Source organism: Bactrocera dorsalis, chromosome 4 (assembly GCF_023373825.1).
Source record: "Bactrocera dorsalis isolate Fly_Bdor chromosome 4, ASM2337382v1, whole genome shotgun sequence".
NCBI lineage: Eukaryota > Metazoa > Arthropoda > Insecta > Diptera > Tephritidae > Bactrocera > Bactrocera dorsalis.
The window spans coordinates 16721121-16741126 of NC_064306.1; the positions used below are offsets into that span (position 1 = coordinate 16721121).

General features: G+C 38.7%; 2 protein-coding genes across 4 annotated transcripts in view; both read right to left on the minus strand.

Moving 5' to 3' along the window:
- The window catches only part of LOC105222178 (uncharacterized), a 68745-nt gene that overhangs the window by 45199 nt on the left and 3540 nt on the right, over positions 1 to 20006 (minus strand). For all 3 annotated transcript variants that reach the window (XM_049454592.1, XM_049454591.1, XM_049454590.1), the window contains exon 2: positions 547 to 4155. In XM_049454592.1, the coding sequence (XP_049310549.1) occupies positions 547 to 4034 (3488 nt within the window). In that variant the 5' untranslated portion in view covers positions 4035 to 4155. The remainder of the gene's footprint in view (positions 1 to 546; positions 4156 to 20006) is intronic.
- LOC105222176 (uncharacterized) lies at positions 11076 to 13554 on the minus strand. Its single transcript, XM_011199386.4, has 3 exons — positions 12789 to 13554; positions 11697 to 12733; positions 11076 to 11627 (listed from the first exon to the last, which is right to left on the minus strand). The coding sequence occupies exons 2-3, from the start codon at positions 12620 to 12622 to the stop codon at positions 11471 to 11473; spliced, it is 1083 nt and encodes a 360-aa protein (XP_011197688.1). The 5' UTR covers positions 12623 to 12733; positions 12789 to 13554; the 3' UTR covers positions 11076 to 11470.

The window sequence follows — 20006 nt, forward strand, 5'->3', positions numbered from 1 at the left end:
TTCGGTGACAATTGATAAAATATATTAATTCAACAATATGATCATGTCTATGTTTGAAATTTCTCTTGATATCTATATCTTAATCTCACATGGAATACTTTATGTGGACCTTTTAAACTCTAACACAGCAGCGAAGTCTACGAAATTCAAGGCACTAAAATCTCAACTTGAAATATGTTAAATTACTTAAATTGACTTATGTGTATCTGAAATTCATAAAAAACTATTCATGGAAAGTTTAGCTGGTAGATATGAATTGTTTTTAACGATATTTTCCAAATATTAAACCTTGTTCCTTAAATTATTCCTTAAGGGTTTTTGAAAAGAGAGTTAAAACAACTCGTAGTTATGGACTTTAGAAGGTGAATCGCTAAATTAATATTGTAGCTTAATAAGATTTTTGAAGAACATTATCATATATACGTTATATATAGAAAATCTGCCTTTTCTTTTCACCCTAGTCTAACCTTATTGACCATTACCTACCTTTTTTGCAAATTATAATAGAAAATATTTCAATGAGTACTTTTTTTAGTTGATACTCACCTAACATCTGAGTTGACATCATTACCGGCACCAACGCCTTCCACTTGCGCTGCTTTGAGTTTTTGCCCAAGAAAATTGCCAGCGGTTGTTGAGGTAGTGGGCGTGGCCACACTATTGCCAGCGCTCACCTTAATACCGCTGGCAGCATCTAAGGTGTTTACAGCCGCGACCGTTGCTTCTGTTGCTGCTGCGCCGATCTTATCGGCCACAGCAATCATTTTGACATCTTCATTGGCGCTAGCTGCAGCCACCGCCTGAGCCATTGTGGTAGCATAAATAGTTTTGATGCCATTCGGAACGACACAAGGCGGATGATGTATCATGCCAGGCACGACATTTGTAACGCCAAAGGTGTTCGTGTCCGCTGGTGGAACATTAGTACCACTACCACTGCTGCGAACAACGACACTCTTTTCGTCCATAAGTTTTTTACTATCCACATCCATTTCGCTATTCGCCGCAATTGGTACGAAAGCTGCTAGCGACTTTCTACTATTTTCATCCACATTTGAGCCATTGCTGCTTGCATTGGTGGCTGTGGTAGCTGGCGCCGCTGTTGAAATTGTACTTTTTGAATTTGCTTCGCTGGCATTTGTGTCGTCGCTTTTCGCTTTCGCCGCAGTGCCACTCTGTGCGTCATCTGTCGTTGCGGTTATTGCATGTTGACCAGCTGCTGAGCTTTCAGAAGCTTTATCAACCTCGCCAGCTTTTGTAGACACCGTTGGCGTGGCGGTAGCTACAGTTATGCTGTTACTGTTATTGGACGTGTTGTTAGATTTTTGAGCTGCAGTGGATGTGGCGTTCGCCTTGCCTTTGGCTACTTCAGTCGAGTCTGCGACGATGGTGGTTTCGGATGCTGCCGCAGTAGCATTGTTACCATTGTCTCCCTTATTTGTGGACTTTGCATGAGCAGTTGCTGCAGCTTTTGCCGCATCCGCTGCTGCGCGTTCCGCGGCACGCTCTGCTCGTTCAACGCGTTCTCGCTCCGCCGCAGCAGAACGCCCGCCTGTCTTCTGTTGCTGTTCACGTTGCAACCGAGTTGTTACGCCTGTCGTCAGTGAATCAATAATGCACTGTGTCTGTTGCTGTTGTGCCTTTTGCGGGTTTCGTGACGATCGCGTACGTTGCCGTGACTTTCGCAGCAGTTGCTTGTAATTCTCCGTTTTCTTGCTGAGGTAGTAGTAGCGTACGCAATCCTGTGCTGACTTGCGATCCAAACTGGCCGCTATGGCGCCAAAATTCTTCGGATGTTGTAAGAATTTTTCTTTAAAAATCTCTTTTTCGCCTGCAGTCCACACATTCAGTGTCTGTCGCTCTTTATGAACCACAACCATATCCTCAATAAAGCCGTTTTCATTGTGGTAGACGCAACGACGTTGGCGAGCATCAAACATCAGTGGTGGTATGACGGCATATGAACGCATCTTTTTATCCTCCATGGCCTGCTCTTGCAGTCCGTCCATGATTTCCTCCAAGTCGGCCTCGGATTTGATACGTGAACCAACGCGATTGAAGCGCTCCTTGTCCTCACGTTGCTTACGCAGCTCCGTGAAGACTTTCTCAAAGAACTCGCGATTCTTAGCCTCCCGTGCCTTTCGCTTCGCACTGCCTTCCGACTTTTCGACGCGCTTTTGCCATTCACTGGACATTTGCGCATATGTTTCCACCAACCCGTTATTGTGCTCCCAACGCTCATGTTTCAGTTTACATATGTGCTCCAGCAATGGCGTGCGCACTATCGTTTGATGTCGTTTAATTAACGTCGTCAGTAGCTCTACATCCAACGGCTGATTATACAACGGCAATGTGATGCGGTTACCGCAATGGTTAAGTATGGAATGTTGCGCGGCAGCCGTTTTACGGTTCGCCTCGTATATTTTTTGCGCTAATGTTTGCAATCTCCAGGTATGCTCCATTTTTACTGCATCATCGTTCTCAGCAGCAAGTATTTCCTGCTCACGCTTTTGTTTGCTCAGTATGACCTTGTCATTGAGGCCTTTTTCCTGCTTACGCAACGTCTCCATCGTATTTTCTGCACTCTGTATATCTGCGTCCACCTTCTGTATTTGCGTTAGCAGATCCTCCGTGACGGCGCTGCCACGCTCCTCGACGTTGTCGTTTGGCAGTGTGGGTGAGATGGCTTCAACTTGCGGATGGTATCCCTCAGATGAGGACGAAGATTTCACGGGAGGTGCAACTGCGCCACTACTTGCTATCAAAAAGGATTCGTTTGGCGGAGCATTTAAGACGCTGACACTACCGCCAATGCCAACTCCTCCAATACCACTGCTTCCACCCATCACTGTACTTGTAATACTGCGATTAGTAGGTGGTGTGCCCGCTGATGTTAACATTGGTGGTTGGGTATCCACTTTCAACTGTTGCATCGCTGAGGGTGGTGGCTGGGTATTAACTACGTGGCTGCTTGAAACTACGGTCAAATGCGAATGTGGAAGGGACTGGTGCAATATTTGTGATGCACTGTTACGAAAATTACCTCCAGCTATGATCTTCTGCTGTTGTTGTTGCTGCTGTTGGTGCTGATGTTGCTGTTGCGCCACTGCCAGCGATGCAGCAGATGGTGATGTCTGACGTGGCTGTGGTTGCGCGGCGTTCATTACTTTGGGTGGCAGGTGGTTTGAGTTGCTGACTGTATTTGCCGTCGTTTCTGTCAGTCGCATTTTCTTGTAAGGCTGTCCCCCCGGATCGGGTGGAGCCTGTGGCAACTGTTGATGTTGTTGTTGCTGCTGGCTGCGCGCATTCGCTGCCGCTACAGCATTAGCGTTCGCCAGATATTCACTGGAATAGTGATGCGCTGGCAGTATTATTCGCTGGCGTATTAAGTTAGCATTGCCTGCTGCGTTGTTTGCATTTAGAGGCGATGCTGCATTACCGCCTCCGCCCCCAACGTTCGCACCGCTGAGCACATGCGCTGCATTGACCGCTTGTTGTCCCGAAGATGCCTGTTGATGCGCGAAATGTAAAGCTTCAAGGTGGGATCCACTGCCAACACTAGGTGGTGGTGGCTGTAGTCCACCTCCCGGTACTTGCACAACGCTGGTGGGCACTTGCGCGCTACCACCCGCTGCGGCAACTGCTGCTGCTCGTTGAAAATCGGGCGCCATCTGAGGTATTCGCGTGTAGGGGTTGTCACGATATTGAGCGCCTGGTGGACCAATACCATACGAAGTTTGCTGGATATAGGGATGCGGCGCTTCCCGCACTGCATTGAGTTCCGCAAACTTGGCGTACGTGTTGGCGGCGGCCGCTGAGCCTGGACCGGGTCGTGGTGGTGATAGAGGACTAGCTGCAGAACGGGCGGTCTGCTGTTGCTGTTGCTGCTGATGATGGTGGAGATGATGCTGCTGCTGTTGTTGTTGAGCGGCTTGCTGCTGCTGGTGCTGCTGAGCCGCTTGCTGCTGCTGTTGTTGTTGCTGTTGCTGCTGCTGTTGCTGCTGTTGTTGATGTTGCTGATGCATTTGATGCATTTGCTGATGTAGCTGTTGCTGGGCGGCGGCAGCGACTGCTGCTGCTGTTGCGGCCGAGTGTGTAGATTGCTGACCAAGTGCGCCGCCGACCTTCGTGTACGACTGCGACCCATCGATTGGCCTGTAGAATCAAAATTGGGACGAAAACCAACCGATTATTAGATTTATTTGTAATGATTAAATATAACTGATGCAAATAGATAGAAAACGGATTAAAATTGAATAAGGACAAAAGAACATACATATGTATATGGTACATATTGGATACTGTGAGTTAAAGCAATAATTTTTAAAAAGTTTATAGGCATCATACCAGAGGCAACTTCGTATTTTTATTGGAAAAGTGGTGACTAACAACTACACAAATAATTCGGCATTATAGTAGTGTCACGACATTAAACATGTTTTGAATTATTTTAATTTTTCAAACACTTACACAAATAGCACAACGCCAATCTTTAAAGTGCCTTGATAAAATTGATAGAAACAACATAAATGCCAGCGATAAAATCATAACCTTTAAAACATATGGTAGGTCTTTATATACAAAACCACCTTTTTTTTAAAACAAACACAAAAATGAGTTTACCTTGTCTGCTGAACACTACACGGAACACTGTAAATGTGTGGAGAGCAAAATAACTTGAGCCAACCCTTACAATACCTAATTCGATAAATGTTTTAATCACCATTTTGAATGCCGTTTACGAAATAGTTAAATTTTAAAGACGCCTTTCTTTGAGATTATATTCATTTGTGATTTGCAAAAAGGCGAATTTTATTTTGCCTATGTATCGAATGCACATCTGAAGATATATTTGAAAATATACTGTATTTACGTTAAATATTTTTTTCTTTTGTATTTTCAATTTCAGATAATTTTAAACAGCCAGACAATTTTTTTTCGGAGCAGCTCCTGGAGATCGGCTTTGGAATCAAAAAAATCCAAAATTTTTTAATAACGAAATGCCAATTAAATAAATATATTAAAGTTTGTAAATGTACATTATTATAATTTTTATTTAACATTTAAGATTTTCAATTGATTTCAGGTGTTGTGATTGGCTTGGCTAATCCATAGTGTTGTTATGATGAAACCCATTATTTTCTTGCATTGAGGAGTGTTTGGGGTTGTTATGTTGCACAAATCGACAACGAAGTGGCTAATCCTCCTTAGCAAAGGGTAGTCTTACTTCTCCCGGCATGTTTTTGTAATTATATTTGTCCATTTTAACACTAATAAGATGAATAGGGTCCACTTCATGTTAGGAGAAATAACCCCAAACCAGTATATTTCCACCCCTATGCTTAACTGTTTTTACGTGTATCGCGATGCGAATTCTTATCCTTATGGTCGTCTAACATTTCTTTATTATCGCGTGTTGTTGACGATAGTATACTAAAATGCAGTTAAATTTTTTAAGCTAGTTTTTTTTTTATATTTGTTTTCTCCCCAAATACATACAGTCATGGACAGTGGAATAGCACAAAATAAATATTTAAATCAGTTTTCCTTCTTCTTCTTCTTTAATGGCCTAAACGACACTAACGCAGTTATAGCCGAACTAACAACAGCGTGTCAGCGTTTCTTCTTTTCCTAATGTGGCGCCAATTAGAGATTCCAAACGAAGGCAGGTCCTTCTCCATCCGGTCTTTCCAACGGAGTGGAGGTCTTCCTCTTCCTCTGTTTCCCCCGGGCACTGCGTCGAATACTTTCACAGCTGAAGTGTTTTCGTCCATTCGGACGATATGACCTAGCCAGCATTCGATTGAACGATAAGCTGTGTGAGAAATACGACGGCATTGACATAGTTCAACTAATTAAAAGACAACGACTTCGCTTGGCTAAGTCAAATCAATTTTTAGTTTTATAGAATAAGTGCATCGTAATAATTTTCTACGTTTGCGCATGTCTTAAATTCTACAACTTACAACATACATTTTGTTAAAAGTTATCTTAAATTGATGGAAAATATAATAATCCGCAAAGCTTTTGCAGGTAAAACAATGGATAGAGCTAAAATCAGAAAAACAAGACTGCTCCTTTTAAACCTTCTCGAGAAATTATGGCTGCAAAAAATGAGGAATTTGGGTTTGGCGTGTCCAGTAAACATATACGAAGGCATCTCAATGATGCTCAGTTGTTTCAACGAATGAGTCGAAAACCATGGCATGGTACGAAATAAACCTAAGTGCACAGCTGCATTTTGCTGGAAAACATTTTGAAAAATACCTTAAATTTTTGGAAAATAGTACTTTGTACCAATCAAATAAAGGTGAATCGTATCCGATAGCAAACCATTTTTCCATCACCACAGGTGTCAGGCATATAACTCCAGAAGCACCACAAAAGCCGTTAAGCACGACGGTGGTAGCCATACCATCACTGGAAGGGACGAATTTTCATACCTCAACATTCTCAAAAATACTATACTATGAAACCATTCGCGTTTGAATTGATGACTGTGATTGGATTTTTATGCATGACAATGCCTTGCTTCAGAAAGTATTAAAAGCAAAGTCTCAATGCAAGCCCCATTAAAAATTTATGGAGCGATGTTAAGGTGCAGATTGCCAAGAAAAAAATTCTGAAAAACTTTGGACTGCGATCGAAGAAGCATGGTACGCGATTCCACAAAGTAGACGCCAGAATTTAGTGGAGAGTTTGTCCGAGGATACCTGGCAAATAGTGGACAAACTATAAAGTATTAACGTTGTGAGTGACTAAAGGCAATAATACTTAAAATATTTCCAGTAAATTTTCTTATCCGCAGAAGCCGACTCCTGTGACTCCTGTGTTATTTATATGTCCAGACCAATAATGGAGGATGGAGTCATGTGTAGAAGATCACGCAAGTGAGGAAAGTTCTCTGATCGCCATTCACTTGAGAGTGGCCAGAAACGATTCTTTTACATATGACTCAAGTAGCTCACGACTTCCGGTCTTTGACCAAGTATCCTCTGGGTAGCCTAAGAACACCCGTTTGAAGGCGAGCTAAAGTGAGAAGGCGATACATCCCCTGCATAGGGTTATGCGCTGGGTTTGGGACCCGCCACGTAAAAAACACTCCAATGAAAACGCAACAACAGCCTCGGTTGAGAGACCCTCTTTTGATGACGACCATGGCAAACGAATTAAGGACTATGATTTGAGGGCATGCACCTGGAATGTCCGGTCCCTTAATTGGGAAGATGCCGCTGCGCAGCTGGTTGATGTCCTCGTGAAATTAAAGGCTGACATCACCGCGATGCGATGGACGGGACAAGGACAGATACGAGTAGGTCCTTGTGGCATTTACTAAAGTGGCCATATAAAGGAGCGCAAGTTTGGTTTGGGATTCGTGGTGGGAGAGAGACTCCGTCGCCGAGTACTATCATTCAGTCCGGTGAATGAACGTCTAGCCACAATCCGCATTAAAGCGAGGTTCTTCAACATATCGCTGATTTGCGCCCACGCCCCGACAGAAGAGAAGGACGATGTGACCAAAGATGCCTTTTATGAGTGCTTGGAGCGCACTTATGAGAGATGTCCCTGCCACAATGTCAAAATCGTGCTTGGCGACTTTAACGCCAGGGTGGGCAAAGAAGGTATCTTTGGCACTACGGCCGGTAAATTCAGCCTCCACGAAGAAACATTACCAAATGGGTTGAGGCTGATCGACTTCGCCGGGGCCCGAAATATGGTTATCTGTAGTACTAGATTCCAGCATAAGAAAATTCATCAAGCTACCTGGCTGTCTCCGGATCGAAAAAGTACCAAGCAGATCGATCGACTTCGCCGGGGCCCGAAATATGGTTATCTGTAGTACTAGATTCCAGCATAAGAAAATTCATCAAGCTACCTGGCTGTCTCCGGATCGAAAAAGTACCAAGCAGATCGATCATGTTGTGATAGACGGAAGACACGTATCCAGTGTTTTAGATGTGCGTGCGCTCCGAGGTCCTAACATCGGACCACTATCTTGTTGCAGCCAAGATTCACACCCGCCTCTGTGCAGCAAAAAACGCACGCCAACAAACACAAGGAAGGTTCGACGTCGAGAAGCTGCAATCACAACAGACAACCGAACGATTTTCTACTCGGCTTGCACTCCTGCTCTCTGAGAGCACTCGTCAACAACTCGGTATAAGGAAACTGTGGGACGGCATTTCAAACTCCTTACGTACAGCTGCAACCGAAACCATTAGTTTTCTGAAAGTGCAAAAGAACAGCTGGTACGACGAGGAGTGCCGTGTCGCAGCGGAAAGAAAACAGGCTGCCTACCTCGCAAAGTTACGATCGACCACAACACGTGCGGGATGGGATAGATACCGAGAGTTGAAGAGGGAAGCGAGACGCATCTGCAGACAGAAAAAGAAAGAGGCCAAAATGTGTGAGTACGAAGAGCTTGATAAGCTGGCCGACAGGGGTAATGCTCGAAAATTCTACGAAAAAATGCGGCGGCTTACAGAAGGTTTCAAGACCTGAGCATTACCTTGTAGAACCCCCAAAGGTGATCTAGTCATCGATGCCTAGAGCATACTTAAATTATGGAGGGAACACTTCTCCAGCTTGCTGAATGGCAGTGAACGCACAGCGCCGGGAGAAGGCGAACCTGATTCCCCAATCGATGACGATGGAGCAGACGTTCCCTTACCCGACCACGAAGAAGTTCGAATAGCAATTGCCCGCCTGAGGAACAACAAAGCGGCAGGAGCCGACGGATTGCCGGCCGAGCTATTCAAACACGGCGGCGAAGAACTGATAAGGAGCATGCATCAACTCCTTTGTAAAATATGGTCGGACGAAAGCATGCCCAACGATTCGAATTTAAGTGTGCTATGCCCAATCCATAAAAAAGGAGACCCCACAATCTGCGCCAACTACCGTGGGATTAGCCTCCTTAACATCGCATATAAGGTTCTATCGAGCGTATTGTGTGAAAGATTGAAGCCCACCGTCAACAAACTGATTGGACCTTATCAGTGTGGCTTTAGACCTGGCAAATCAACAACCGACCAGATATTCACCATGCGCCAAATCTTGGAAAAAACCCGTGAAAGGAGAATCGACACACACCACCTCTTTGTCGATTTCAAAGCTGCTTTCGACAGCACGAAAAGGAGCTGCCTTTATGCCGCGATGTCTGAATTTGGTATCCCCGCAAAACTTATACGGCTTTGTAAGCTGACGTTGAGCAATACCAAAAGCTCGTCAGGCAATTGAGAAGCAAAGTCCTCTCTCGACGAACAAAAACCAAACTCTATAAGTCGCTCATAATTCCCGTCCTGCTATATGGTGCAGAGGCTTGGACGATGTCAACAACGGATGAGTCAACGTTTTCGAGTTTTCGAAAGAAAAGTTCTGCGAAAGAAGGACCAAGTGGAGAAGGACCTGGCTTCGCTTGGAATATCCAATTGGCGCCACGTAGCGAAAAGAAGAAACGACTTGCGCGCGGTTGTTAACTCGGCTATAATCGTGTAAGCGGTGTCTACGCCAATTAAGAAGAAAAAGAGACCAATAATCTTTTTAAGAGGGTATCCTAGTCTAGAAATTTGAAAAAATCGAAATTTTTTTTTCATATTTCGATAGTTTTGATATTCAAAAATATCTCCCAAAAAGGGCTTTTCAAAACTCAAATTATTTTCAAAGTTATAGCCATTTTAGTGACGTGGGAACTAGACCAACATATCGGAGAGAACAATAGCGTTAAAACTAGAGTTCTGAAACTTCCAGACAGTATTCCAAAAAAGAACAATATTGCAAAACAGCAAGCTACATTGATATCTTTAAAAATATTGACTGCTGCTTTATGGATGATGAGACTTGTATGCTTGGGGACTTTTCTCAGCTTCCAGGTGTGAATTTTATGTTGAAGATCAAAGAGGGAATGTCCAAGAGGAGTTTAAAACACAAAAACACCGAGTTTCCAAAGAATTTTTTGGTTTGGGAAGCAATTTGTTGTTGGTTAAAAAAACAGCTCTTTTGTTACAACTATCAACACTGATGTACAAACATAAATATACAGGAATGCTTATGCTATTCATAAAACTATTCAACCGCAATTGCTTGGTGATAACTGCAATTTTTTTGAAATTCCAGACAACCTCATTGCCAGAGTTGAAACCTCTAATACCACAAAATAAATGATGTTTGACAACACATCAACCAAAACGTTTTTTGACGGATTGCGTTGATATTGATAATACCGGAAAACATGAATTTTGGAGCAAAAAAGAAATAATTCGCCTATTGAAATAAAATGTTTTCCTTTCTTCTGCAACAATTTGTGGTGCACAATGAATAATGATAAACAAGTAATGTATTTAAAATGCACATAATATATTTATAATATACAATGTTACTTGCTTTTTTCAGATGGTTTAACCATCTGATCAATTATGAAGATATTGTTAATTTAATTTTGAATTAAGAATTAAATATTATAATACGTCATTATTTATACATTTTTACATCTGACTATTACTGTGACCCGTTTTCCTTATATTCTGCAACTTTATTCTAAAATACTATCTTCACTTCTAATAGCTTCATAGCAATGAACTATAAATTAAGCATAATCTTAAAAAACATTTAGTAATTAATTTAATTAAGAGGATGAAGACGGTCAGAATTTTCAAAATAAAATCTTTTTTTGTTTGCATTTTTAAAGATTCTTAGAAAATTATAAGTAAATTCGACGAAAGCTTTTTGAATTATTCCATAATTAGTAAATGGCAAAACTTCAAATGAGTTTTTTCAAAACTTATAACCACTATGACACGAAAACCGCTAGATATCAATGCAATGTATACAATCATCCACGAAAAACTAGAGCCTGACCGGTGGATTTCTTATTTAATTTCGATTTCTTTATACACCTAATTTTGTTTCTACTTTAAACACCGTGTAAACAAAAAAACATTGATCATTTTGTGCTATTTACAGTTACCAGTATTGTATCCACAAAGAGGATTCCTCTTAATTTGTGATATGTAAATCTGACAAATAAAATTTATGGCCAAGAAAATTTCAATTGTGCTAAATGAAATAAAATCGTGTAGAAAATTAAAAATTGTTTTATTTTCAACCCGTATTAAACCAAAATCGTGTTAAAAAATAAATTTAAGTGTACAATTCAGAGCTGGTTTTATGAAAATCGGGGAAAAATTTCTACGAGGAAACAATTTTATAAATTATAAGTGTGACATGTGTTTTAACAACGATTTCTTTATAACGCAGTAGCTCTTTTCGGCTAGTAGCTTTTTTCGTTCTCAACAAGTCCTCTATTCAGCAAATTTTTGTATTAATAACCGCTTTTCCAGTATAAACTTTGCTAGCAAGCATTTATGAAACAAATTTTGGTGCTATTTTATGCTTTTATAAAAGGAAATATATTACTGGCAAAAAATGATTAAAAATGAATTTTTGTCATATTCTGACTACATCTAACTCATTAATTTATGCGCTGTCTTTTCACGGCTACACCACGTTGTTGAGTTGTTTGTTGGAGTGCTTTCTGAGCTTGAGGATTCATTGGCATAGCTTCGGCCAACATAGCAACAGTGCGACGCAATTCCGCAAGTTCTGCCTGCATTTTGTCAATATTTGATCTATGTAAATAAGAAAATATATTTTACCTATTAATTTATGCCAAAGTTAACATTCCAATTAAAACTTACTTATCCGCTGGTTGGGTAGAAATAGAAGGAGCAGGCGAACTCTGCAAATTCGCCAATGGTATGGGCGTGATTAATGGAACAGTAGGTGCAGCTGGTGAAGACACTTGTATAGACTGCTGTGTACCAGTATTTGGTTCTACCAATTGTCCAATTGTGTCTCTACTTACCACAGCAGTTATTTTCAAGTTTGGGTGCATTCGAATAGGTAATTGTATGGCAGATGACTTTGCAGAGCCATTGGGGGTAGTATTTCCTGTAACTGGTGTAACATTTGTTCGAATATTTGCATTTGTGGCATTACTGGTCGTAGTGGTTGCAGTTGTCGAAAATGTGTTCGCAGTTACCACACTACGTGCATTTGACGATGTCGCAGAAGATACTGTGTTCACGCTTGTTGACGCAGGCGAAGCGCTGCAGACAATAGGAACGCTGGCACCATGACCTGCCATAAGCTTCTTCAACATTTGATCGGCACTCACCTTTTGCGACTCAAGTAATTTTCGCATTGTAGCCGGATCACCTTCATTGATTTTACGCAAAGAATCGCCATCAGCATCGACCACAACATAATTCACTATATGAGCATGTGTATTTGGTACGATACGAAAAATACTTTTCGGTTGGGGTGTTGCGTTTGGATTGGGATTTTTTAAATCACTTAATTTTGCAGAACTTCCTTCCACTTGAAAAACAGTTGTAAAACCATTTATAAGCATAGGTTTCTCCATTACAGAAGGCTCTGTTACAAATTGTGTAATTTTGCGTTTCGGCACCATTGACACTAGCTTAATAACATTACAGTCAGCATTTTCACATCGTCGCTCAACATTGTTGCTGTTCCCAGCCCCGGCTGTTGATGAACTGCCTCCTGCAGTATTGGCCGAATCATTTCCGACTGGGTTGGATAATGTGGCCAATGTAGTCATATTAACAAAACTGTTGGTAGAAGTGCAAAAAAATAAGTACTTGCAGGCTGTCCACTTAATTTGTACACAACCGTTAATGTCCCAAATGCGAACGTCGATTCAGTGAAATATCTACGATAAAAGATGTTTAGAATATTTTAAATAAATTTTCAACTATTTTATTTACCATTTCATTGATTTAGCAGTGTATACGAATTTTGAGTTCCACTGTAGTAATGGTCATTTAATAATTGTGAAGCCACTACAAATCATGTCAAATTGCGCCGAACAAATGCATTAACAGCTTCACTAATTCCAAATTATATATTTTAAGAGCAGTATATGTAGTGACATTTATTTAGTTTCTTTTGTGGTTCAACGTCTTTGATATAATATTTGTGTTAATGCAATTAATTATTGAATAATTCTAAGCAAAATTATTAACATCCACTTTGCACATCCAAACCCTCTGCCAAATCGCTTGAAACTGATAATGCCGCAACCAACGAGTTGATCAGTATTGACGCTACTAGTTAAGTATGGTGAATATTTACAAAACGTTTCAACCACAGTGGAGTAAAAAAGCAAACTATAGTTTATATCTTTAAATTGCGAACCGATTCATAAAAGTTCATAAAGCGGCCATTGAATTCCGTCTGTCATCCATAACAAAGCGGCAGAAAGAGAAGTAATGAGTACATTTCTTACATTTGTACTGCTCAGATTCGTGCCAGAGTTAAATTTGTGTGCGTAAATCCATGATGGCCGCTCAAAACGACATAGCAACGAAACGGTTCGAAATAGTATGACATACATGCTGGAGTTGTAACTGGTTCTCACTGTTCGAATACAACATGTGTTCAGCCCGGAACAAATTGTGTCTGAACGCACATGTTTTATAATTTCAAGCACACATGTTTGAAGATTTTATGATTGCAAAATACGAAATTTTGGTTAAATTTGCGTATACATACTTACATACGTACATATGTATGAACGTGGTTATGAAAGCATTTTTGTTTAGTACAATAAAGAAATTTAAAAAAACGTTCATCACATACTATATTTCTAATATTATCGACATTTTGTATGATTTAATATATTATACTATCCGTCTTCCTTTCTCTTCACAAGCACAGGTAACCCGTAAAATATCTTTTTATGTTGCATTTATCTTTCCCTTCCAAAGTGTTGAAACCAACCTCGAATTTCTTTAACTTTTTATCAATTTCAAAGGCTTCTGCATTGGTCTACATATACATATGAATATACATACATACATACATATGTATGTACATACATATGTATATCATGTCGCCCATGCCCATGTAATGTTTATAATGAAACCTAAATTTATTGTTAAAGCTTTTGTAGATTTGGTAAACGCAGTAAGTAGCCTATAATATATAGTTTCACTTCATGGATGTACATATGTACATACATATGTACATACGCACATAAATAAATCTGAGTCCATTCTGAATTCATAAATTCGACTCTCTTGAGTAATCCGATTGCACAGCAATCTGTGGAAAAAGGCTAAAGGCCCTGGATTCCGTCTACATATATCAGCAGTGATCACATCACCTCACTAGCACCCGGCAAACTACTGGAACTGTTCAGGCTGCTGGGGCTCTGGGAGGTCATGTGATATACATAGGAGAGGGCACAATAGACCCTAGGTCGCGGTGCAGAACCTCAATTAATATTATATTCTATTCTAATCCGAAGTTGATCGGACATTTACAAACATACACATACATACATATGTATATGCATGTGTGTATGTATGTGCAGATTCTTCAGATTTCTTAGAATTTTTGTTTTAATAATTATACCAACTTTGCATTAAATTGAGATATGACCAAAAATTTACTTATGATGGCAAGAATATACACATCATCTTTATACGCTCTCAAAAATATTCTAAATGATATTTCGAAATTTAACTTTGCAGGAAAGTGTTCTATAACGTCAAATTATACAACGCATCATTTTGTCACGTTGTTTAACGTTGCATACCGATACCTGTTAGAATTGCATATGAAATTTACTCTTCCATCCGCTGAATACTTATAAAAGCATGCTCTAGTACACTTATGCTAGTTATGTGCATATACATATGTACATACATATGTGTGTATGCATGTAAACAAAAATGGAATTTAAGTAAAACATTTGTACGTATAAACACCGCATACATACATACATAGCATGTATGTGACGGACATCAGCAGCACAATAATGACATACATAGATATGTATACTATACAAATGTATATAGATATGTATGTAGTATATGTAAATGTATGTATGTATATATATATTGAAGTGCAGTTCAACGGAAAACAAAAACGCAACAACAGTGAATCCTTCCAATAACAACAAGCCAGCAGTAGCCATCACGGAATAAAAAATATATGTACATATGTATGAATACATACATATGTATGTATGTAAAATAAAAGAAAAATGTACTGAACTGAACAAAATCAGCAACAAATTCAACGCTGTGCACTGAAGTGTAGCGGTCGGTACAGCAGCAAAAAAAAAACGGATTGTAGTAATAATAGCAACAACAATAGCAAATTCATAATGCAGCTACAGAAAAAGTTTGACAGCAACGTAAGCTAGTCTGAAGCCGGCGGTACTTTTCCCCTTTCGAACGTTTTCCCTTGACAATCTACATTATTATTGTTGCTGTACTGTTTTTAATTTCTCTTTGGTTTTTTCCGTTTTCATGCTATCGGGTACCTGCTCATTTGTGCACCCCCTCTCCAACCATGTGACCAACAACGAACAACAGCAATATAACGACCGCAACAACGTATGCCCAGAATATAATAATTATAATAACAACGACAAAAGGTATATATTCGGTCACACATACATATATAAGATACATATGTACTTATATATACATATATTATAATTGAACGTGTTGGACGGGATGTATGCGTGCGCTTGTGTTGGTGCATGCGACTGCCGAAGCAAAAAATGAGAAACACCTCACATTCATACAAACGAATGAGTGAAATAAAATACCCGACAGCTGCTAACTGCAGCAAAAACAATACAGTGAAGGAATACGAACGACGTCAACTTCGCAACAATTTGAAGCGCTGTTTCACAGAGAGTAGAATGTGACGAGCGCCCGAGCAGCCTCAACAACGACGTCAGCACAGGCAGCGAACTTGTTATTACGGCATTTTTTGCCTGATTGTGTTCTCCCCATCGTCCCTACTTTGCTGCTGATTTTATTTGCACATAAAAGATTTATCAACGTACATGCATATACAGACCTCAATAAATATACATACATACGTACGTCGCGCACGCAGAGGTCGTTCGTTTGTTTGTTCGAGCATTCGTCGGTTGGTCTGATATTTCGTCGCTCAACTCGTCTGACCGCTGTTGAGTCGATTTATTTCTATTTTTGCTTGTTCATTATAATTCTACTACAGCGCCGACTCGCAATAACAATAATCTTGTATAATTTGTGTGTGTGTGTGTGTTCGTATGCCCACCGCTATTATTGTTGATACTTATGTTGGTCGTCAGCTATATAACCAACAACAACATTAGCAAGGGTGCCCACATTCACTCAGCAACTCGAAGAAAATTCCAAATAACTGTGGGCAGTAACACAGCTAAGTACGATACAATGCAACGTTGCCAATTTTCATCACGTTTCTGTTTGGCGCATTTACCCGTAGAATGAGAAACAAACAACAAAAATGAAAAACACACATACTCAGCACAACTGAATAATACAAAAACAATAAAGGAAAAAAAAAGAATAAATAAGTCAAACAAGAATTGTTTGCATTTAGTTGAGAACACAGAAAAGAAAAGGAATATACATACATATGTATGTGAGTATATGTATGTATGTATATGTTAAACTTTTCATCGCGAATACCAAATGAATTTGGCAGCGGAAAAATCAACTTTTATACATACATACATATGTATGTATGTACATATTTACATAAATTAGTTGTAATTTGCAGCCTATATTTCTTAGATTATATGGAAGTTCACAAGTATGTCTAGATACTTTGTAGGTGTGTAAACGGAAACAAATAGGTTTTGTTAACCATAAAAATTAACTTTCAATTTTTATTCTAAATGATAGTTAGGATAGATACATACATACATACCATATGTACATATTTACAGTATTTGCCTTAATTTCATTTTTGATTCATTTAATATGTGAAAATAATTATTCAATCTCATACAAACATCCTCAAAGCCCTGACGTGGAACATACAGAGTATCACAGAAATACATAAGTACATATGCACTATACATATGTATGTACATATATTGGAGTAAAAAAGGTCAAATTATTTGCAAAATAAAAAATATATGTTTTGTGTTTTTTACAAAACCAACTACTCATAATATTGCCGTTATTAAGAACCGTTAGATTTTCTCAGTAAAAAGCGGAAATTACGTCATATCAATAAGTATGCAATTTACCATTTCAGTATGGTTTCGATTGATAGACAGAGTTCATACATACGTTTTTAAAGCAATAAGTAGTTCTTTTTTTTATAAAATAATAATTTTCCAAAGTTTTCATTAAATTTCATCGGCAATTGCAATTACATTTTGATCATGGAGCCGCCCGTCAAGGAGCTATCACAAAATTTTAAAGATACTATTATAAAACTATATAATGAAAACAAAAGTCAGAGGCAAATTGGAAAAATAATAAATTAAAGTATTAGAATTACTTAAAAAAAATAGTAGAAAAATACAAAAAAGAGGGGAATACAATAAATAAGGAAAGATCTGGACGACAAGAAACATTTGATTCGAAGAATCGGCACATTATCACACATAAGATACGGGATAATCTGAAGAAAAGTGCTCTAAAAGTACATACTGAAATTAAAAACTTTCACTAAGACCAGTAAAACCTGCCATCCCCAAACTATACGTCGAGTGCTGGTTACCATGGTCGTAATGTCCGTAAAAAGCCATTAATAAGCTACATTAACAGACAAAAAAGATTAAATTTTATGAAAACACGAAAGCAAATATAGAGAATTTCTGGAATTCTGTTATTTTCTCAGATGAAAGTAAGTATACATTTTTGGCTCAGATGGACATGAAAAAGTATGGAGAAAAGTAAATACAGAGCTTGATTCACAGAATATAGCTACCATGGTAAAACCTGTTGGTGGGTCGTATGGCAGCAACTGGTGTAGGGAATCTTGTATTCATTGAGCGTACAATGAACAAATATGATTACACTAATTTATTAATATCGAATTTAAACGATAGTGCGGCCAAATTGGGACTTCAAGGATCATTTGTCTGCCAACACGACAATGATCGAAAACACACCGCTCTCATTGTTAAAGAATGGATACTTTACAAGACACATTTTAATTTAAAAACACCAGCCCAATCTCTTGATGTGAACTATCGAACATTTGTGGGATTTTCTAGAGATAAAAATCAGAAGACACCAAATAACCCGCAAAGAATTTTTGAAATCTGCTTTAATCGAAGAATGGGGCAAGATTCCATCTTCAGTGACTCAAAAACTGGTAAAATCCATGCCATCCGGATTGAATGCAATAAAAAAATCCAAAGGCTATCAAGTAAAATATTAACGGTCCATCAAAACTTAAAAATAAAACCGTTGAAACTTTTTCTTTGGAATGTATTACTATTGCATACATACTTTAGTGATGTAATTTTTAGCTTTTTAAACCTTTTTTTGTCTAATTTGAAAAATTATTAATTTAAGTTTATTTTTTTTTTTTTTGCTATTGCTTTTAACTAAAATATTAATTAACTGAAAAAAATAAAAAAAATGGATATTGTTATTAGTTCTGCGGCATTTTTTTCTCAAAACAAAACGGATCAACACAGTGCATACTTATATTTGTGATGCACTGTACATACAGGTAACCTCCATACAAAAATCAGAGTTTGGTTCCAAAGGAAAAAAAATTTCAATAAAATATTGGATTTTGTATAGTAAAAATATATACTTAATACAATATTGTGTATTTATTTGTTGAGTCATAAAAACATACTATTACGTAATTTAATACCATTCCATTTATTTACACAAAAACAAAACAAAATAAAATTTCAATTCTACCTGAAATATTCAAGTTAAAAGATTTAATAAACTAAAGCCAAATAGATCGATAACTTTCTACACCTTCTCCTCACTTAGTATGATTTGTTTCGAACGATTTGTTTGTATATACTAGTTCAAAATCTGAGCATGATCCACTATCTGATTCGGGTATCCTTTCGCCGATTATTGGTTTGAAAAAATCGTGCTTTGAAGTTTGTTTGCTCTTATTTCGCAAATATTTATAAATTTCTTGATAGCGAGCTAAATTGATTTAAAGATTTCGTTCAAATATTTCTGTTCTGCCACTTAAAGGGTCTTTCTCCAAAATGTATTCTTTCAACTGCTTTGTTTATTAAAAACTTTCTCGATATTTTTTAGTGAAAAGTTTTTACTTTCAACATCGGAAAGATGGCCAGAGCTACATACCTCCAACTAACTCTACATTTGTCTTTGTCACTAAACTTGCTTCGTTTATTTCGTCGTCCGCAATTAATTCTTGAATATCAGCCATTGTTATTTTATCAAATCCATCACCTTCTATTGCATGCGCCAATCTCACTATGTTCCTATATTCATCTTCTATTGGTATAGAAACAGTGCCCTGAAAGTCTATTTCTGGCATTAGTGCTTTCCATCAAGCTTTTAATGTTGAAGGATGAATTTCTTTAAGTGACGCATTAACAATTTCAACTTAATCAAATTATGGACAAAATGCATAGAATTTTATTTGGGCAACAAAATCTTTTTCAAACTAAAATAGTAAATTTTTGAAAAAACTTTCGTAAAAATCGCGTTGTAAGAAAATGTCCGCATTTTGGGAACCACGTTGAAGCGAAAAAGCGTTGTAGGGGGTTACCCGTACATACTTAAATTTTGAACCTTCCTGAAGGATAGACTGTCGTAACGTAAAAGCTTTCCTAACAGTCACCTCAAAAGATACATAATTTTAACAGAAGTTCATGCTTGGAAGCTATAATATTTAGCATTTTATCCCTTAACATACATACATATGTACATACACACAGTGTTGCCAATGTCTTCAAGAATCTGTTGGCTACTGCTGCTGCCACCGAAGTGGACTTCAAGGAAGCTGCTACCATCAAGGACCCCAGCAAGTTTGTTGCTGCTGCTGCTGCCTCTGCTCCAGCTGCTGGTGCTGGCGCTGCTGCCGAAAAGAAGGAAGAAGCCAAAAAGGAGGAGTCGGAGTCCGAGGAAGACGACGACATCGGTTTCGGTCTCCTCGACTAAACAACTCAACACTATAGTTGGATATGTATGTATGTATATGTATTC

Bases quoted from the DNA above. Each gene is read 5' to 3' on its own strand.
- LOC105222176 (XM_011199386.4), bottom strand. From the start codon at position 12,622: ATGACTACATTGGCCACATTATCCAACCCAGTCGGAAATGATTCGGCC. The intron at 11,628-11,696 runs GTAAGTTTTAAT...TTATTTACATAG, and splicing joins TCTACCCAACCAGCGGATAA to ATCAAATATTGACAAAATGC.